General features: G+C 46.9%; 1 protein-coding gene and 1 pseudogene across 1 annotated transcript; both read right to left on the bottom strand.

Moving 5' to 3' along the window:
• Positions 1-338: 338 nt before the first annotated feature.
• On the bottom strand, positions 339-13,135 carry AKR1B1 (aldo-keto reductase family 1 member B). The gene is made up of 10 exons (XM_033099261.1): positions 12,968-13,135; positions 8,971-9,138; positions 8,118-8,234; positions 7,050-7,127; positions 6,626-6,748; positions 5,992-6,098; positions 5,607-5,688; positions 4,947-5,030; positions 2,939-3,021; positions 339-739 (listed from the first exon to the last, which is right to left on the bottom strand). Exons 1-10 carry the CDS (start codon positions 13,031-13,033, stop codon positions 697-699), a joined length of 951 nt encoding a protein of 316 aa, XP_032955152.1. The 5' UTR covers positions 13,034-13,135; the 3' UTR covers positions 339-696.
• A 4,730-nt stretch (positions 13,136-17,865) lies between these two features.
• On the bottom strand, positions 17,866-18,693 carry LOC117018253 (heterogeneous nuclear ribonucleoprotein A1-like; annotated as a pseudogene).
• Positions 18,694-21,713: the final 3,020 nt, after the last annotated feature.

Raw genomic sequence — 21,713 nt, 5'->3', positions numbered from 1 at the left:
TGGCTCCCATCTTGGCTGCACACTAGAATCCCTCGGGGGGCCTGCAAGCTCTGAATGCCCTGACTACAGCCAGGACCAAATAGATCGTCACCAGGGGCAAGGTCCAGACAGACATCACCAACATTTAAAGCTCCGCAGGTGACTCCAACGTGCAGCCAGATGAGACCCAGCACCCTAAAGGTCCAGTACTGGGGTGAGGGGGCCCCCAACTAAAAGGAAAGGGGCCAAGTCCTCATTCCTGTTGCAGAGCTGAAAGGCTGCTTTATGGGGATCAATGGGGTGAAAGTCAAGTGGGACAGAAGGCGAATCGTATCAACAAATCAAAACAGCATCCATCATTTCAACAACGAACAGCATTAAGCTCACAAAAGTATCTTTTATTTGAGGCAAGAAGTTTGGCTGAAAGGATAACCCAATTCCAAGAAGCCAAAACCCAATTGTTAGTGGCACTATTCTTCACTTTGTAGATTCAACTTCGTCAGAAAATGGTTATGGAGGCTGTATTTTCCCCAGCTGGACAAAAAGGGCAAAGAAAACTGGAAGAGACTTCTAATCTACTGATACTACTCTTCAGATGCTACCCCAAGCGGGCCGAGCCCTCGCTGGTTCGTCAGCAGGTCGCTGACCCACTGCAGAGGGACAGACTACACTACACACAGGGAGAATGAGGCGGGAAAAGAGCAGGCACCCACAACTTCAAAACTCTTCCTTGAAGGGATAATCCTTGTGGGAGGTACAGCTGTCAGGAGAAAAGAGGAATACGTTAGCTTTCCAAGAAGAGATTTCAAATATCACACATTACAAAAAGACAGAAATGGCGAGTGTCTCATTTCAGGCCGAAAGAGCAGCCGAGAGGCCACAAGTCAGTTCTGCGACTCAGGTCATGGGTCAGCACCTGCACCTGGGACAGCAGCCCGCCCTCCAGACTCCTCTGCCACAGGCTCTCATCCACTGGCACATGCGAGACAGACAGCACCCCCTCTGTGCCCAGCCTGTGCCTGGGCACACAGAGCAGCAAGACACAATTCCTGCCTCCTGGCAACTCAGTCTAGCTGGCAGGACCGCAGAGCATCCTACTGTCATAAGAGGGTGATGATAACGTAAGAGATGGTAAGAGTCTGTGCGTGTGACACAGCAAGTGCTCCGAGTCATGGAGCGAGAGGGCACCATCACCTCCAGAAGCCTCAGTGGGAGCTGAAGTAAGCCCAGGATTCGAAACACGAAGGAGGGAACAAGCTGGGCATAGACTGAGCATGGAGAGCTGCAGTTGTGTCTGCTTGGGTTCACAGTCCCGTCTGGCAGGGTCAGTGGCTTGTGCTGGGAATGTAACGGCATTAATGTTGAAAAGACTGACTGGGCAGAGTGTGAAAGACCCAGGGTGAACCCAGCTTGGAGCACGTAACTCTTATTCAAATATTCAAAAGCTCCCCCACCGTCTGCTTTTTTTCTTATCTTTTCTTTCTTCTTTTTTTTTTTTTTTTTTTTTTTGGCATCCTATCAAAACCGAGGCACATAACACTGCCATTAGCTGCAGGGGCTCAGTGTCGAAATAACAGCCAGAAAAGAGGCAACGTATATGTATGTATATGTATAGTTAGAAAAAGCTTTCTGGGTGACCTGGGAATATTGGAGACAGCCTCTCCCTTAAACATCAGTAGCCCACAGAATAATCTCACAGCAGATTCTAGACTAGCACGGGAGCATGAAGAGAGGGTAACTGCAAAGGAACCAGGGAAAAGACCACTGTGGTCTGTCAGCCCTGAGAGCTTCTACACTCTGTGTCGGCAGTGGGAAGGGAGTGAGAGCTAAATGAATGACACAGAGATGCTCAAAGCAGAACAGATGAAACTTGGTGAATGATTCACTTCTCTTCTCTCTTGTCCACTGGATCCAAAAGGGATTTTAGTGTCTAAAGGTTAAATACCATGAACCCAAACAGGGACATCAGGAAGAGCCCTGGTTTGGGGCTGCCAGTGATAAACTCTGTTTGTGGCCTGTTTGGAATCTGAGACCCTGGTGTGACGGCAACACGCTCACCGGCATGTTCACACCTGAAACAAAGGACAGCGGATGTCCAAGGTGCCGTCGTGGCAGCCGTCTGCCAGGGGCAGTGGTGAGAGTCACCAGCACAGCAAGTTCAGAAACGGATAGACAGAGCACCGTACCCTGTCTTAGGGAAGGCTCGAACTGGGCTTAGAAGAGGAACTAACTAAACTCAAGGAGACAGAGTAGAAACAGAGAGCTCAGACAACAAAAATCGTGAGAGGAGGTTTTTGGTCTCCAGTGGAAAATGGGATGTTTCTTCTTGAAAGAAGAAAAGGAGTTTTAAGCTTTATGTAGTTATTGTACTGGTAGGAAGAGACAACAAATGACCATCCTTGCCATCGCCTTCAGAATCCAAACTACACATCAGAGGGGACACAAGGAACCAGCGAATGCGCAGCTGGAGGGTGGTAGGTGACTGCCAGTCAGAGGGGTCGAGTGACTTTTTCAAGAGCCAAGTGGCTTATCAGCGCCAGAATGGGGATTATCTCGTGCCCCAAGCACCACGGTCTTTCTACTAATGCCTTTTTATTAAAGTCATTGTCAGCTAAGAGAATCCCAAGGAAATTCTTCCAGGAAGATGGGACAGGAGCTACCTGGTATCCTCCGGTTTCAGATGAGCCACTGAGATTTGAAAATTAAATGTCAAAACATGTGGTTACTGCGGGCAAGGCCAACAAAGTACCTGCACCAGGAGATACCAGAGCAGGTATCTTGGCATCTTCCCTCTGGCTGTGTGCCATTCAGCTGGCACAGGTTTAAATGTTTGTCGTGGCACATGGATGAGCACGCAAGGTAATGTGCCAAAGTCGGAAGCGCTGCGATGGCAGGACCTGGGCTTCAGGAATGATGCTTTTGCTCTGCAGTACCTAATACTCTCCCGGGACTCACTCACCTCACCAGGGCACAGATGCGCCAGTTCCTATTGTAGCTGAGTAGGGTGGTCATATCCTCCGTGCTCAGTTCAAAGTCAAAGACCTAAAAGAAAAAAACATCCAATAAGCTCTGCAAGTGAAGAACAAACAGACGACCCCAGCAGTTCTGTGCGGGTCCACGGATGGGCTGCTGCCCTGTGTGGGGACGAGGAGAAAGGGAGACTCAACTCAGAGAAAATGTACTGCATGACTATTCAGAGAAGGCACACGTTTTGGCTGGGTACTGTAGGGAATAAGGAAAATAGTCCTTCTCTTCTAGATCCTCCAAGCAAAATGATCCTCTTTATTTAGTTCATTTCAGGACCACTGCTACGTACTTTGACTGTGGTTAAGCACCAGGGAACACAAAGATGGATAAGACGTGTCTCTGCCTCAGTTTACAATGAAGCAAAGGACAGACAATAGCTACAATACAAGGAGTAATTAATTGCATACTGTATGAAAGACACTGCACACAGCATTCAGGAAGTTCAGAGGAATTACTGTATTTCCCCCAAAATAAGACCTAGCTGGACAATCAGCTCTAATGTGTCTTTTGGAGCAAAAATTAATATAAAACCCGGTCATATTATAGTAAAATAAGACCCGGGCTTATATGATAGTAAAAAAAAACCTGGTCTTATAGTAAAATAAGATCGGGTCTTATATTAATTTTTGCTCCAAAAGACGCATTAGAGCTGATTGTCCGGCTAGGTCTTATTTTCGGGGAAACACGGAATAAATTCCAGCTGGAGCACTGAAGGCGGTGATCAAAGGATTTGAGACAGGCCTGAGAAGCCAAATAAGGGTTTGACAGAGAGGGCAAGAAAGGTATATCAGGAGAATGATCTGCAGGAAGACCACGGTCCTCCCGGGAGAATTTGGCCAGCGGGCAGACCCTAAGCAGCACCGGCTGAGACCGGGCAGGCCGTCGGCATCAGGTGATCACAGAATGTGCAGAAGGAAAGTCTGCTGCAGACCTGTGTTTACAAATGTGCAAAAATGTGCAAGGACTACTTAGTAAGAGGTGAAATAAAATAATGTAGTACTCTGAGATCAGTCATTTAAAAATGTTCCTTTCCTCACACCTTGAAAAAATACAGTTAAAAACAGCTGAAGTAAGAAGAAAACTCTCCCCTACTACATAATAAGTTCCCCTTCCTCGCAGGGACTCACCCAGGTTCCCAGGTGACCAACAACAAGTGTCACAGCCACAGCCTATGGCCAGTGGACCAGGGAAAACCAGCTGCTCGCTGTGGAAAAAGTTGCTCGGAACCAAAGCTTAGGTGGAGATGGCGTGGCCGTGGTGGAGCTGCTTGGCTTAGTGAGAGCAGAGGCTCACGGGCGTCCGGACCCACCTGGAGCAGCTCTTCCCCCACACGGACCCCCCACCACTGATGAGGCAGGCAGGGAGGGCTGTGAGGCCAGGCTGGCTCATTTGCTCTGGCAGTGCTCCAAGGGCCCTCACTGGTGCCCCAACTCCAGCCCTGCTGCGCTGCCCGTTGTGGGGTGGGGTCTTTGCAGTCCCCAGACTCATCACCAGCACAGCAGCGTTTCCTGAGTGCTTACTAAGGTACCAAGCATCGTGTGAAGCTCTTCCTTTGATGTCTCTTATTTAATCTTCATGACAACCCTCAAAATCAGTATTATTTTACAGATGGGTAAACCAAGGCACAGTAACTACCAAAGCCCTGATGCAAACCCAGGCAGTGTTAAGAGAACAGCATTTCTCAGGGCCAACCCTGCGTCAATCACCGAGGAGCCGCAGCATAGGGGTGTGTACATACGGGGGCCACGGAGGCACAGCACCTCCACCCGGGAGGAGCCACTGTCCCAAGTCCTTGCTGGGCCCTACAGCTCACTGAGGTTGGCGCCCTGACTGAGAGTGACAGAAGGGTGGGGCTCCCACATGCGACTTTCCAGGGACGAGATGAGAGGTCCTGTGAAGAGCCTGCCAGGAAAGCTTGGGCTGACCAGCCGGGACCTTACCTGAAAGTTCTCAGCAATGCGTTCAGGCGTCACAGACTTGGGGATCACGACCAAATTCCTCTGCATGGGGAACCGGATCAGAACCTGCAAATCGACGTGCCGAGTGCGTTTGGACACCAGGAACCCTATACCATTACCTCATTTAGTCTTACGCATCCATAACCACGAGGGGGGAATTCCGTAACTTGACATGTGAGAAAACCAAGGTGCAGGGACGTTAAGGTCACCCCCACACCGAGTGGGAGGGTGGCACTCAAGACCTGGCCCTAGAGCCCTGCTTTCCGCCACCCTGCCATGCGCTTCCATGTCTCCTCTCAGGTGTACTACCTGCAGGCGACTGTCCACTGTCACATGGGAGAAAGAACGTTCCCTGTGCAGCTCAGTGAGTGCTTTTCTGAAGGCAGAGATGAGCTTTCACCCACAGTTAGCAACTGCTGACCCTCGCAGCAGCCTGGGAAGGAACTGGGTCAGGCCCTGTTATTCCCAGACCCCACGGAAGTCTTCTAGCTCTCCATTTGGTGGCCTGTACAACCCAGGACCCCAAGCTGCACATCCAGGGAGGGTTTGACTGGCTCAGTCACCTCTCCCTCCTGGCTTACTGGGACCACCACAAATACAGAAGTTCTGGGAATAATCATGAGTGCCTGGAAATGGCCGTACCTGGGCTGTGGTTTTATTGTACTTGCCAGCTATTGCTTTGATCCTGGGATCCTCTAGTAGGGAAGGGTCCTCAGGCTTGGCCCTGAAAACAGGAAGATGGCTCATGTGAACAGCTATCATCACTGCCACTCGAGGCAGCCAGCAACCTCAGGGGGTAGCCCGCCAGTGTCCTCCTGATTTGAAGCTTGGTTACAACCTCCCAACCCTTTGGAAAAAGAGCAGGCCGCTTGCTACTAGAAACGCCAGCCAGGCCACCCAATTAAGAGGCTCCCGGGAAGGTATGCAAATCGGCCCTAGAAGCATTTTCCTTGATGCTGAATTTTTCTTTTTAACCATTTCTAATCGTCACCAGCTGATAAGAAAGCATAGTCCCATGGAAACTCACCAGGGCCTGTCGGGGGACCCAAGGGGACTGTAAGCAGTCACCACAATGCCTTTGGAGTGGCAGTACTGGACTAACTTCTCCTGAGTTAGGTACGGGTGGCACTCGATCTGCAAATGCAAACAAGAGGGCTGGTGGCAGCACTGTGGGCACAGGTCATGGGACACACACGCAGTCTCTCCATGCTAAGTCCCTTTCTCCACCAGATAGAAACTTAGGTTTACCCAATGTCCTGTCTCCCAGACATGATGTAACAACGGCCTCCAATTCCCAGCTCATGGCCTTAATAGACGTTAATAGTAATAATCTTGTTACCATGTACTGTGGCCGTGGGCCCTGAGGGTTTCTTCTGGCTTTGGCCATTTATCAACTGTGACAGGTCTAAGGATTTCGTTGTGTACGCGGGGCTCATCTGTGCCACCCTGAGCCATCACAAGCCAGGCTCAAACCCTTCCTCTCCCGCAAGTTTCACTCCCAGACGTGTCACTACTGTTCTGAACCATAAATGAGGTCTCTGTCAGTGCCCCGGGGCTGGCCGCCTGGCTGCTCCCTGGGTGCCACGGATAAGAAATAACTGCCAGGATCCATTAACAACAAAAGTCTGCCACACACGCCAGCGTTCTTGTGGGATGTTTACCTGGTTAACCACTGGCTTGTATTTTAAGCCAGGTTTGTTTAGGAGCCTCTCGATTTGGAGATGGTTGAAGTTAGAGATTCCGATAGCTTTCACCAGCCCTTCGTCCACCAGCTCTTCCATGGCCTAAAGACAAAAGAGGGTCTGCTGGCTGCTGACATGTGTCCTAAAGGACAAGGATGAGAAGTATCTTTTGCACCCGTCCTGCCCTTACAATCCAGTGCCAGCAAGTTAGACCTTTGAGAAGCCAAGAGACGCCAAGACAAGAGCCAGGCTGGCTTTCATGAGACAGGAAGAGCAAAAGCAGTGACAGAAGGACAAAATGCAGTGACAGAAACGGCAGAGCAGATCAGTCACACCTCATCCACTCACAAGGACAACCGGAAACCAGCCCTGAAGAAGAAAGCAAACCCAGGGGCTGCCTTACCGCCCAGGTGTCCAGAAAATCGGTGCTGCTGGGAATTACGTTGCCTTTGGCATCCAGCGGGAAAAACTCGTTCCCAGGCTGTCGTTACAACGAAAAAAAACCATTAGTAACAGCCCCTCCTAAGCCTGCTGGGGGAGCTGCATCTTTGAGAACCATATTCTAAACATATTTTAAATTATAAGAGCTGGCTGAGTTTTTAGAAGATAAACAAGGGCAAATCTGTGTGTCAGTGTGAAAAAGACATTGGCAGACAACTCCTGAAGCCCCCAGACACTTATTCTCACAAATGCGTTGGAGCTGACGTGAGATGGAGGAGGATTAATTCTTGGTCAGTGAGATGAACCCCACCATGGACTGGAGTGTGAGGCTGGGGAAGGGCTCAAGATGCGGGCTCATGAGGTCCACATCCTGGCTGGAATGGACCACAGCCTACACAACCGTCACCCTGCCGCGCCCCGCCGGCTTATCATCAAAAACAAAAGATGAAACTCAGGTCCTGACATACCCCCGCGCAATAAAACGGAGCTATCGAGTGAAACCTACATTTTCCCTCCGGCTGACAAAACAGAAACCTAAGCCCGTGGCTAGAACGAAGGCAAAGGGCATAACAACGCTAGATTCTTTTTGTGTAAAAGAGCCGCGCTGCCAATAAATATCCTCAGGCTTCCACAGGATGACGCATATGTGCAGGGTATGAATGTGCACGTGCGTACATGCGGGTGGGCGGGCCAGAGATAGTTGTTGATACCTATGGCTGTGTATGGAAGAGTCACGCGAGCCATGTCGGCTGTCACAAAGTTGTGAGTTATACAATCACCAAATGACCCAGTGAGTACCAGAGTGCAGTATTCCTCAAATTTCCTCCAAGTCTCCGGGGGTTCTGATTCAGACGCCCTGCGTGGGGCCCTAGACTGATTTCTAATAAGCTCCCAGGTGCTGCCCCTGCTGTTGGGCTAGGGACTGTACCTTGAGCAGTGAGGACACACCCAGAGCGTGTACCACTCACCACCGGCTAACAAGGGAGGATACAACACGTCCTAGGTTACGCCTGAGCCCTGTGCCCCATACCTTGAAGCACGTCGGCCAGTGGATAAGGTAGAGGTCCAGGTAGTCCAGCTTCAGGTCACTGAGCGTCTTCTGACAGGCTCCTTTCACCAGGTTTTTCTCATGATATGTGTTCCACAGCTGAAGCCAACGAGAGAACACATCTTATTACTGCTGCGCAGGAAGCTGTCTCCTGGCTGGGAGCCTGACGCTCGAAGCTGGAGGATTCACTTTCCTCTCCCCACAACCCACCTATGTCACCGTGATGCTACAGATGGTGGGCAAGGAGAGTCCATTTCACACCGTGAATCCTAACTTTCCAAAGGAAGGTAGGATAATCAGATCGAGGGATACCCCTTAGAAGGGCCAAACTAAAGGCAAAAACTAGACTGGACAGGTCATCCCGCCAGCCCGAGGCCCTACGTGAGTTCTGAGGGCTATCTTCCCGCTAAGCTGGTCTTCATGGAGCCAGCCTCACTCTCCCACCAGGTGTCCTCCTCTGGGCACCAACAGCCTCCAGGTAAAAAAATGGTGGCCAGCAACAGAGATCCAGTCTGCAGATGGGAAGCAAGTTGCGTCCTCAAAAATAAGTCCCTGGAAAAGGGGCACCAACCCACAACCTCAGTCTCATAAGAAAGGGGCTCTGACCACTGGATCCAGACGGAATGACCATCCAACAGACAGCCATGGATGGGCGAGCTCTGGAACCCTCTACAGTCCTGAGTCAACACATTTCCCCTGGAAGAATCGTCTGCCGGGTGATAACTGTAGCTGTACTAAGAGGCCCCAGAGTATGGCTTTGGCCCCGAAGCTGATGCCACCACTGGATAAACAAAGACAAGAACCCTATCCCACAGGCTCCCCTGCAAAGCGGCACCTTGCTGACGATGAAGAGGTCCTCACGCTTCACCACCTGCTCCTTGAGCTTCTCCTGGATGGCCAACCCCACCTCGTTCTCGTTCTGATACACATGAGCACAGTCAATGTGGCGGTACCCCAGGTCAATCGCCACCTTCACAGCTTCTGTCACTTTGCCCGGAGGGGACTGAAAGGAAACGAAACACAAGGCATGGAGTGAAAACCCAAAACGAAACAGAACACGTCGATTGCTCACAACCCAGGGAGCAGGGCAGGGTGAGCCGCCCGCTACTGACTGAAGCGCCTGTTCCTGGCAGGCCAGCTGTGGAAGGCCCAGGAACGTTTCTGAAGCAGATTCTAAACTATTTGCTCAGACGGAATGAGGTGAAGTGCCACATTGCTTAGTTTTATTATAATCTGACGACGACTTCAGAGCAGCACACATCACTTTCAAAAGATGTGCCAAGGCCACTCCGTTTCCTTGTTTCTTCACATCTGTTGATTTACAAACCACTGGATAAAAACCACTCCATTCTCTGATTCTATTAGGTTCCCAGAACAATAAGGGATACCATTTCCAACAAATAGCTCAAAATATTTCAAAAATCGCTGCGAATGTTTACCCAATCCCCATTTGGTTTCCGAGTTCAGCCTGTGCTTTACTCTCTCCTTGGTGCATGGATTCAGAGATTGGCAATCACTTGTTTTTAAGCAGTTCTGGGAGATTATCATAAAGTCAAGAATGTTACTGATGCAGATTCAAAGGTCTAGCCTTGAAGAATCCTGAAGCTCACCATACGGTGCGTGGTCAGAGCTGCAAGAAAACTGAATGGTGTCTGTGCCCAAACCATCTGAGTGACCAGGACAGGTGTGGGGTCCTGGCTGTTGAGGAGGCAGAGGTCTCTGCATAGCCATTGAGCTTCAACCACACTGACTGCACACTTATTCCATCTGCTGCTCAGACCACAGAGGTGAAAAACAAACATGTGCGCCACGGACTGTTGAATGAATAGAGCGCATTCCTCTGAAGAGCTGGGGTAGAAAAGAATAAAAGGGAAAACTCCCCAGGGCCATCGGCAGCTGAGGACATCTGCTGTTTTGACATCAGCTGTTGTGAACAGGCGAGGGGGGCAGAACACAGGGCTATGGGAGCAAATGCATGACCAGAGCCTGTGAGCACCGTGACCTTGCTCACCACCACGGAGGGAGCAGGGAGGCGGGGTGGCAACGCTAACCTCAGGTGTAAGATCAGGGAACATCGTCAGATGATCTGGCAATCTCCTATTTCCCTGGAGGACTGCAGAAGCTGCACCTGCAGCCTTCTCCACCCTCCATGGTTCAAGGAACAGACAGCAGAGCACCTCGGCATATCCAGAAGACAGTAATTACCACAACCTCTCTGTGGCATCCTGGGCAGTGCTGTCGCTGAGAGCAGAGCACACCCGTTCCAAAGAAAGATAACAAGTGAGAGACCCAAGGGAGGAAACTGCCCAGCATGCATTTAATTTTCTTCAGACTTAAGGGCACCCTGATGGATTTTCTCCGCAGAGCCCTGTACTGTGCCAGGCCCCACCCCTGGGCAGAGGAGTGGGTGCATTCCTCAGGCCCAGCCTAGTCACGCACTGCGTCTGCCACAGCCACTGGAGCAGGAACAGAGACGTGACCCAAACCAGGATCACCAGATTCAATCTTTGGACTTTAGTTGGAATTGCCAAAATAAGATTTCACTGTGGTGGGACCTCACCGTAGTGGGAGGATGAGAGCCAGGAGCTGCCAAAGAAAAATGGGGACGAGAGACAGATACGGGTTGAGAGAGACCTCTCTTGGTGACATCATTTATATCCTTGAATCTGGTACAACTGAGGTCCTTTTTAGGTCAACAAATCCCCACCTCAAACACTTTTCTTTTCCTGCTTCAGTTTAAGTCATTTATTCGGCTAGAAGGGTGCAGACCCAGAGAAGGGTCTGAACGGTATGACACAGCCCTCGTGACATGAAAGATCCATGACAATAAGGAGCTGCAGCCCCTTGCAGGATCTCCCTGAGTTCTCACAAAAACAAGCGAATGGTATTTAGGTCACCACATCTTTTGTCCAGCATCTCTGAAGGAATACGTGCACAGAGGGGTAAAAGGGACTAAGCCACTAACCATAAAACTTTTGTACTTAAAAAAAGAACTTTTGTACTTAAAAAAAAGAAATCTATTCCAAGCCTATACTTATACCATTTTTTTCACTGTCACCTCCCCTATCATGCGCGCACACAACTCAGAACAAGCCTATCTCACCCCCCAAAACCTAAAGTTATCTTACTTTTTCGTATCAATTCAACCCGTATCTTTTGGGCACCTGCTATTTACCAGCCACCGTGAAAAGTGCTAGAAATAGTTGTGAATGAGGCGGACACCACCCTGGCCCTCAATGAACTCAGTCTGCAGAATGAATGATCTGAATGTACAGATTTCTGTAATGTTATTTTAAATAAACAGACGGCTTTTCGGGGCTCAGGTGAATGATTAAAAAATCTACTTTTATCAACTTTTACTCCTCCTGTAGCCTAGAGTAGTGATTTCCAAACAAGAGGCCTAGGGTCTGGACCATAATTTCTGAAAACACAAAATAGAGTACAAATTTCAGAATGCGTCCCACCTAGTAAGGCTAAGTATTGTTCTGTGGAACTAATGTTCCAGCTATATGTGCATGTCTGTGAGCTACATCGTTACAGAAATTGTAATCAGGTATTGCCAAGAAAACATCTTTTCACATCCATTCCAAGAGAACAGCCAGCAACGGATGGAATTTAATTCTGTATCATGCTCATAATTCAATCACACCCTTAGGGCCACCACTGGACTTTTTGAAGGAAACACAAAAATTACATATATTCTGATCACTTTAGCCAAGAAACACTTTCTGTTTCTGAGGCAACTCTAGGACCCTTTCTTATTCATGTTATATTTACTAATTTTCAACTGCAGGTTTAAGGTAAACACCATCCTTTGTTCCATTTTGAACCATTTCACAGGGCACGCAATTTTGTCTTTCCTTGTCTATGTATAAATACCCAATGCGCAGGCCCATATTCAAAGTTCTTGGGAAAACGTGGGTCATAGCTGTGGAATGTAATATATAATACCTGCAATTAACTTATAAGCGGCTTAAAAATACTGCGTTTTGCCCCAGTGTCCATTAATACCTTCTGTGCCCCCTAATTTTCAGATAATCAGCCTATCCATTTTATTCCTCACCATTTCTTAGGGACGTTCCGTGGTGTTCAGATTTCCGGAGCCAGTTTTAATAGTGCCGACAGTTTCCCACGGGGGGGTAACCACCCATCCCTAGATTCTCTTCGGGAGTTCTGCCCGGCACACAACACCCCCAAGTGCCATGCCGGGGTAGAGGAGTTCAGCCCTGCGCGCCTGGGGACATGAAAATGAATGGGTCCTAGGCAAACTCGTGCTACCTAATTTAATTATCTGCAGTCTCCGGGCTTATTTTGAGGGCTTACCTTATTCCTGAGAGAGAAAAACAGAAATGATTTAAGGACAAACAATTTAGAAGGCAGACAACGGGGTGGTGCAACAAGTGCCCTTAAGAGAGGAACTCAGGCGCTCAACGCCCCCCGTCTTTTTCTCTGCTCCATCTCGCGGGCTCCTCCCGACCCCCATGCCCGGAGCCGGGGCAGCAGGTAATCGGGAAGCACCCCTTCCCTTCCGTCCCTTTTAGTGATTTTCCAGCTGGGATCAGATTTAAAGTCCGGCGTAGCGGTTCCACCCACCAATTGTCCACAGGGGCTGCCTTCCGCGGGGCCCACTCCGAAGACCCTCCCGCCAGCGCCGGGCGCTCCTCGGCTCCCGCATCCCGGCGGAGCCGACCTGAGCCCGCCAGGAGCCGGGAAGATCCTCGGAGACAGGACGTCGCCGGCGGAGACCGTAGAGGGTCATTCCAGGTCCCGTCCCGCCCCAGGCTGCGCGGAGCCAGAAGAGAGTCGCGGAACGTGCGCCCCACGGCACGTACCTTCCAGGTGCCCAGCCCCACGATGGGCATCTTGGCGCCGGTAGACAGCACGATGTGGCTGGCCATGACTACTGAGCTCCGCAGACGCCCACCCGAGAACCACGACGTAGTGGCGCCTGCGCGGACCTTTAAGTAACCGCTGCGTTAGGCACCAACGGCCCTTACGCTCAGCATCCGGTTACGCAAAAGCGGCTTCTGATTGGCCCGCCCGAGCCGGGGTTGCGGCCACCAGAATCGGCTTTGCAACTCGGCTGGGACGCTTCTTCCGCAAGGTCCTAGAAAGGCCGGGATTTTTCCGCTAGGATTGCAGGCCCACGGCTCGTGGGGTAGTACGAGACCTCGCCAACCGCTGTGGCGCTTGGCAAAAGTAACAGACATCCTACAAATATGTAGCTTGGGAAAGAATTTTGGTTTATTTCTTTCTGGTTTGTTTGTTTGTTTGTTTGTTTGTTTGTTTGTTTGTTTGTTTAAGATTCCGAAGGATTCGTTTGTCTATTGTCCAAGTCCAGTATCATACCCTTTGGGAACTTGACAAATGTCCCGTCCTTAATTTTTAGGAACCATGCTGACACCTGGTATCTTTTAGCGCACTTTGCTCTATAGGAAAGTGCATTCCAGAGAAATGGCTTGCAATCTTGTTGCACAACACAATCTCCAGATTTCAGGTCCCTAGCTCCTGGGGCTATCTGCACACGTTACCCTAGGTGTGAGCTATGTCTGTACACATTGGGTGTCAGCCATGTCTGTACACAAGCCTTCCTCCAAAAGCAGCATTTCTGCAGGCTAGGAAGGCTTGATGAGCTTGATCTAGGACACACCGAAGACATTCAATCTTTAGGAAGTGAGAGTCTATCAGTGCCGCAAGTTTCAAACTGGTAATTCAGCAAAACTCAAGAAGAGTGAATAGGCAGATACCCACAAAAGAAAAGTCAGCTTTAATATTGAAGCTTCAAGTACTTCAAATTAGGAGGTGCTAAATAATAAATCCATCAGCCCTAATTGGCAGGTAAGAAGACATTATTTTCCAAGATAACCAAAGTAAAGTTGTGGATGTGCTTTGAAGGCAAGTTTGGTTTCCTTCAAACAACCTCTCTCCATGATGCTCCATCCTACCCTAAACTTCTTTCTGCTCCATCCATCACCCTCTGATCTTTAATCATGCAAGATTGAGAACTATATCTGCCCAGTAATGACTCAGGAACCAGACTTCTCTAAGCTCCATTCTGGTGATTTTCCATTTAGTGATTTCTAAAAAGTGCCCCCTAGGAAAATTTTGTACACAACAGACTAGCCCAGAGACTTTTCCATTTAACTTTTATAAAAACTGTCGGTAGTGGGCAAATTCTGATGCTGTTTGTCCCCAAATACTAGAATTTTAATGTAAGCCTAAAGCTGGTAATTTAGTTTGTGGTAGAAGACCAGTAGCCCACCACTTTTCATTCATAAGATCCCTGTTGTCATAGTGGTTGCTGCCCAAAGGACTAGTGTTTTCGGAAAATGATACACCTTGACCAGGCTGGTATACACAAAGGGGCCATCTGTTAGCGACGAGGACTCAATATGAAGGGCGTTGTTATCGTTTGTATGATGGATGAGTATAAAAGCTGACTGCTTGAAGGTGTAACTGTCTAAATCTGGAGTATTCTGACCAGGTTTCCCAAGTGTAAAGAAGTCAGACCTGTGGAATTTCTAAAGCAACAGTAAGACTATAGTTAGGATATCCTGTTGTGCTAGTTTCCTAACTGCCTCTGTAAGCTTTGTAAAATGCCATTGTGCACATATCAAAATTATGCTTAAAAAAACCTTCAATGGAATCCTTCTGAGAAACATTCTAGTACTTTCTATCAAGAGGAATAAGAATCTTAATGTGCTCTGAACCAGTAAACCCATCATGAGAACTAGTAATCTCCTCCTGATGGAATAATTTAAAAGGAAAACACACACACACAGGAATGAAAAACAGTTCTATACACATAAAGTAAAACAGTACATGTCCAACAATAGTCAGAGATAACAAGTAGCCGTTAAAAATGAATATAGAGAAATGTGTATATGAAAAAAATGCAAAGGTAGAAAACAAAATCATAAATATCACATGACTATAAGCATAAAAAACAACTGGTAACATAAATTTAGGAAGAAGCCAAAGGAAATGGGGAATATCGTTGGTCAGAATATTTCATTAATAAATACAATCTGCAGTTAACTATTTTTCCTTTTTTAAAATTTATTTTACTTTTTAAAGATTTTTATTAAAATATAGCTAATATACAACATTATATTAGTTCCAGGTGTACACCATAGTCGTTCAACATTTATATACCTAAAGAAGTGATCACCTTGATAAATCCAGCAACCATTAGACACCGTCCCACGCTATCACAATATTATTGACAATATTATATTCCCCATGCTGTACATTACATCTCTGTCACTTATTTGCTTTATACCTGAAGATTAAACCTCTTATTCCCCTTCACATTTTCACCTACTTTTTAAATTTTTCAATTACAGTTGACATTCAATTATTATTTTATATTAATTTCAGGTGTACAGCATAGTGGTTAGACATTTGTATAATTTCAGAAATGATTCCCTGACTAGTCTAGTACCCACCTGGCCCTATACATAGTTATTCCCATATTATTGACTATATTCCCTATGCTTTGTTTTATATCCCCATGACTATTTTGTAACTATCAGTTTGTATCTTTTACAGCCTGCCCCCCAACCCCTCCCAACAAATCTAGTACCCACCTGGCACTATACATAGTTATTACAATATCATTGACTATATTCCTTATGAAATACCCTACGTCCCCTGACTACTGTGTAAGAATCAATTTGTACTTCTTAATTCCTTCCCGTTTGTCACTCATCTCCAACACCCCTCCCATCTGGCAACTATCAAAACGTTCTCTGTATCTATGAGTTTGTTTCTGTTTTGTTTGTTTATTTTGTTCTTTAGATTCCACATATAAGTGAAATCTCATTGCATTTGTCTCTCTCTGTCTGACACTCCATTCAGCACAATTCCCTCCAGGTCCATCCATGCCACCGCAGGTGGCAAGAACCCATTCCCTTTCATGGCTGAGCAATATTCCATTGGATGTATGTACCACCTCTTTATCCATTCTTCCATCTACAGACACCCAGGCTGCCTCCACATCTTGGCCATTGTAAACAATGCTGCAGTGAACATACGGATGCACATGTCTCCTCAAAGTAGTGTTTGGATTTCTTCAGATAAATACCCTGAAGTGGGATTACTGGGTCCTTCTTTATCTCTTTTTATAGCCTTTGTTTTAAAGTCTATTTTGGCTGGTATAAATAATGCTACCCAGCTGTTTTGTTTTTGTTTTTTGTTTTTTTTTCATTCCCATTTTCATGAACTATCTTTTTCCATCCCTTTACTTTCCATCTATATGTCTGTCAATCTGAAGTGAGTCTCTTGTAGGCAGCATATGTAAGGGTTTTGTTTTCTTATCCATTCAGCCACCTATGTCTTTTGAGTGGAGCATTTAATGCATTTACATTGAAGATAATTGTTGATCGATATGTAGCTATTGCCATTTTGTTGTTCATAATTTTGATCTTAAAGAAGTTCCTTTAATATTCCTTGTAATACTGGTTTGGTGATGATGAACTCCTGTAGCTTTTTTTTTTTTTTTTTTTTTTTTTTTTTGTCTGGGAAACTCTTAATCTGTCTTCAATTCTAAATGATAACTTTGCTGGATAGAGTAATCTTGGTTGTATTTCCTTACTTTTCATCACATTGAATATTTTGTGCCAATTCCTTTTGGCTTGCAAAGTTTCTGTTGAGAAATCAGCTGACAATCTTATATAAGTTTCTAGTTGCCTTTCTCTTGCTGCTTTTATGATTCATTCTTTGTCTTTAAACTTTGCCAGTCTAATTATAATGTGTCTTGGTGTGGACCTGTTTGGGTTCATCTTGTTTGGGACTCTCTGTGCTTCCTGGACTTGTATGTCCATTTCCTTCACCAGGTTAGGAAAATTTTCAGTCATTATTTCTTCAAATAGGTTCTCAATCCCTTGCTTTCTCTCTCCTTCTGGTACCCTAAGATGTGAATGTTGTTACGCTGGATGTTGTCCCAGAGCTCTCCTAAACTATCCTCATATTTTTGGATTCTTTTTTCTTTTTGCTGTTTCAGTTGGGTGTTTTCTGCTACCATGTTTCCCCGAAAATGAGACCTAGCCGGACTATCAGCTCTAATGCGTCTTTTGGAGCAAAAATTAATATAAGACCCGGTTTTATTTTAATATAAGACCCGGTCTTATATTATATGATATAGGACCGGGTATAATATAATATAATATAATACAATACAATATAATATAATATAATACTGAGTCTTATATTAATTTTTGCTCCAAAAGATGCATTAGAGCTGATGGTCCGGCTAGATCTTATTTTCGGGGAAACACGGTACTTTGTTTTCCAAATTGCTGATTCGATACTCTGCTTCATCTAGTCTGCTGGTGATTCCTTCTAGTGCTTTCTTCATTTCAGTTATTGTATTCTCCACCTCTGACAGGTTCTTTTTTTTTTTAAGACACATTTATTCAGTGTCATGATCAGACTATTACATTTAGCAATCAACAGCATGCGTGCAAAAAGAAATTTCCAATCCTTTGTTGGAATGCTTTACACTTTCCACAGAACAGAAACTAAATAACCTGTTATACATTTAGTCACAAATACAGTACTTGAGTTTTTTGCCCATACACATGAGTATTGTCTAAAACATGTCTTCTTTGTAGCAGCTAGGCCCTGCCACCACTGTGCTTGGCTGAGTTCACAAATCTGTTGTAACCTGTAGCTTCCCTGTCACTCCTCTGGCTCTCCTCTCCAGCTAAGCTTTGTTTCCCAGCAGTAATTAAAACCTTCTGCCACTACCATAATTACTGCTGCTGCTGCTGGAACCACCATAGCCACCTTGGTTTCATGGTTTGGCGAAGTATTGGCCTCCACCATCATAGGGGCCAGATCTTCTGCCCCCAAAGTTCCGTCCTTTCATGGGTCCAAAATTTGAAGATTGATTGTTGTAATTGCCAAAATCATTGTAGCTTCCACCACCTCCAAAATTGCTTCCATCATTACCAAATCTATAACCATCCCACTACTACCATGTACTCCACTACCACTACCACCTCGACCACTGAAGTTTTCTTCACGACCAAAGTTGTCATTCCCACCAAAACCACCTCCTCGACCACCACCGAAGTTTCCAGAACCGCTTCAACCTCTTTGATTGGATGAAGCACTAGCCATCTCTTGCTTAGATAGGGCTTTCCTTACTTCACAGTTGCGGCCATTCACAGTATGGTATTTCTGAATGACAGTCTTGTCTACAGAGTCATGGTCACCAAAGGTTACAAAAGCAAAGCCTCTCTTCTTGCCACTGCTTAGGTCAATCATGATTTCAATCACTTCAATTTTCCCGTACTGTTCAAAATCATCTCTTAGATGATGTTCTTCAGTGTCTTTTTTAATACCACCGACAAAAATCTTTTTCATAGTTAAGGGGGCAGCAGGTCTTTGAGAATCTTCTCTTGAGACAGCCCTCAGGTTCCACAACTCTTCCATCCACCTTGTGTGGCCTTGCATTCATGGCTGCATCCACTTCCTCCACAGCGGCATAGGTGACAAACCCAAAGCCCCTGGAGCACTTGGTGTTTGGGTCTCTCATCACCACACAGTCTGAGCTCCCCATTCCTCAAAATGGCTCCTCAGACTCTCATCAGTTGTTTCAAAGCTCAAACCTCCGATGAAGAGCTTCTGCAGCTGTTCAGGCTCTTTGGGAGACTCTGACTTAGACCTGATGACCACAGGAGGGGAGACTTGAATGATGCTTCCTTGGTGCGTCCACTGACAGAAAGCCAGGTTCTTTTTTTATGGTTTCTATGTCCTTTTTTTTATGCTTGCTATCTCTATTGAAGTTTCACTAAGTTCCTTGAGCATCCTTATAACCATTGTTTTGACCTCTGTCTCTGATAGGTTGCTTGCCTCCGTTTTGTTTAGTTCTGTTTCTGGAGTTTTCTCCTATTTGTTCATTTGGGATATATTTCTCTGTTTCCTCATTTTGGCGGCCTCTCTGTGTTTGTTTCTATGTATTGGGTAGATCTGCTACATCCCCCAGTCTCGGCCAGGTGGCCTTATGTAGTAGGTGCCCTGTGGGGACCAGTGGCACAGTCTCCCTGGTCACCTGCACTGGGTGCTCCAGGAGGGTCCCTTGTGTGGGTTATGTGTACCTTCCTGTTATAGTTGAGTCTTGATTACTATTGGCACATCAGTGGGTGGGATTGACTCTCAGGCTGACTGGCTGTGGAGTTTGGCCACATCCACAGCTTACAGGCTGCTGTGTGTGGGGCTTCCCCCACTGAGTGAGATTCACCCCAGTGAGCTCTAGTGCCTGATGAGACCACCCTTGGGTGTGTGCTTATGGGTCTAATTGGGCGGTGCTCTGCAGTGGTTTGAAGCCAACCTCCAAGTATGTTGGTTTTGGGGTCTTTTGTGAGGGGCTCTGGTGCAGGTCCAGGTCACCCACTGCCTGTGACTGGGCGGGGGCTACCTGGTGAGAGCTACAAAGTGATCTGAGTTTGTTTGCTGCCTGTGCTAACCCTGAAGGTGTGTGGGAGAGGCCAGGCTGTGAACCAAGGATGTCTGCCACCAGTACCCCAAAATGCCAGGATACCCCAAGGCCTGCTGTCACCTGCCAACTCCCTTAAGGTTCAGCCAGTGATAAAGCCTCCTGCAGTATACAAGTTGGGTGAGGCAGGGTCTTGGGGAGTGACTAGAATAGAAAGAATTGTGGTCACCAGGTTAATATAAATTCTGGTTTGGTGCTAGTGCTGAGCCTGAAGCACTCAGCAAAAGTCTCAGAGCACACTGAGGCCAGTCGCCACTCACCTGGGGTCTATCAGACTCTAATAGTTTTACAAAGGAAGAGTGTAATGCAGGTAGGACTGGCTGCTCTTGTATAAAATGCCTCCGGCATTGGGGGAGTTGGGTGGGGTGGGGTCCCAGTGAGTCAGCAGGGCAGAGCTTCAGAGCTCACCAGACCAATCAGATTCCGATTTGGACATAAGCGTAGGGTGCGGGCTCAACACAGGAAAGATGGCGCCTGCCTGCCGGCTGCACAGGAGGAGGACCTCCTCTCAGGGAAATGGTGACTGTCCTCCAGCCCTCAACCAGAAGCAACACAACTCCGTCTGACCCCCGAATGTCTCCGACACCTCCCCGAGTTACTGTCCCTCCGCTGGAGCCCAGGTGAGTGCCTGTGTGTGACAGAGTCTGTGTGCGGGCCGTTTAAGAGGACGCCTGGGTTTCCCACTGCCTTCCATCCCACCTGGATGGTTAAAATCCCCACTTTTTTTCATAGCCAGATGTTGTCGGGGCTCCTCTTCTCAGCACTAGTACTCTGGGCTGGGAGACCAGTGTGGGGCTGGGGTCCCTCCCTCCTCTGGGGGAAACCTCCATGGCCGAGCTATCCCTCCTGATTCTCAAGGGGAGGTTTGGGGTTAGCCAGTTCCACGTCTCTGCCCCTCTTACCAGTCTCCACATGCCTTCTTTATATCCTTCATTATAAAACTTCTGTTCAGCCAGACTTCAGATGGTTCTCCAGGTTGACTGTTCTATAATTCGGTTGTGATTTTGATTTGTTCACTGAAGGAAGCAGGCACAGGTTTATCTACTCCGCCATCTTGGATCTCCCCTCCAATTAACTATTAACTCTCCAGTCGTCTTAGGATAAAACTTAAATCCCTTAGCTTGGCATTCAAGGTCCTGTGAAATCTGGTATAACTGTAAATATATGAAAAACCACCAAATTGTACACTTAAATCAGGTGAATGGTATGGCATGTGAATCATATCTTGATAGAACTGTTATAAACAAACATACAAAGGTTACACGCTACTTGTCCAACACAGGCTGGTGGAAGTGGGGGATGGCGGGAGGCTCTGCTTCACATAGTGACTCAAAGACCCAAGTTAGAGGTTCCACTACATTGTTTCACTGCTGTCCCAACCCAACCAAGTCTTCAGCGTTTGCCTTGAAAGTGCAAAAGCACTGAAGAGTCTCAATTAAGCAATCAATTGCTCAGGTCTGGAAGTGGTTCACATCATTTCCATCTACAATCTATTGGCCAGACCTAGTTGCTTTATCCTGCCTGTATTCACTAGGATGGGGAAGTGTCACCTTCCCATGTGCCAGAAAGCAGAGTACAATGGAATATAGGAAGCACCAGAAGTTTCTTCCACAATAACAGCAACTATTGAGCCCCTATTATATTTCAGGGGCTGCATTAGGCACTTTACATACATTATATGGAGGTCAACCTGATGATAATAATAGCTAACATTTTTTGAGCTTGCTATGTGCCTGTCACTATTCTGTAAGCATCATATGTATTTAATCATTTAATCTTCATAAGCGCTCTTTGCAATGGGTACTATTTCATCCATTTTACGTATGAGGACACCAAGGCACAGAGAAGAGAGGTAAATTGCTAAGGTAAGTGGTGTGGTCAAGATGTAAACCCAAGGAGTTTGACTATGGCACCCAAACTCTTAATCCTTCTACTGGTGGCTTTCAAATTATTTGACTGTGACTCACAGTAAGAAATATGTTACATGTGACACAGTATGCATATATGCATATATAGCAGAAACAACAGATCAACAAAATAATTCTTATCATTATGTGTGCCACTCTGATATTTCA

The sequence above is a fragment of the Rhinolophus ferrumequinum genome, chromosome 26, assembly GCF_004115265.2.
Source record: "Rhinolophus ferrumequinum isolate MPI-CBG mRhiFer1 chromosome 26, mRhiFer1_v1.p, whole genome shotgun sequence".
In the NCBI taxonomy this organism is placed as follows: Eukaryota; Metazoa; Chordata; class Mammalia; order Chiroptera; family Rhinolophidae; genus Rhinolophus; species Rhinolophus ferrumequinum.
This window is presented reverse-complemented; position numbering and strand designations above follow the sequence as displayed.

Excerpts from the sequence above, each read along its gene's own strand:
- AKR1B1 (XM_033099261.1), bottom strand. The coding sequence starts at position 13,033 with ATGGCCAGCCACATCGTGCTGTCTACCGGCGCCAAGATGCCCATCGTG. Across the intron at positions 6,099-6,625 it reads ACAAGCCAGTGGTTAACCAG|ATCGAGTGCCACCCGTACCT; the intron begins GTAAACATCCCA and ends TTGCATTTGCAG. Across the intron at positions 3,022-4,946 it reads GCATTGCTGAGAACTTTCAG|GTCTTTGACTTTGAACTGAG; the intron begins GTAAGGTCCCGG and ends TTTTTCTTTTAG.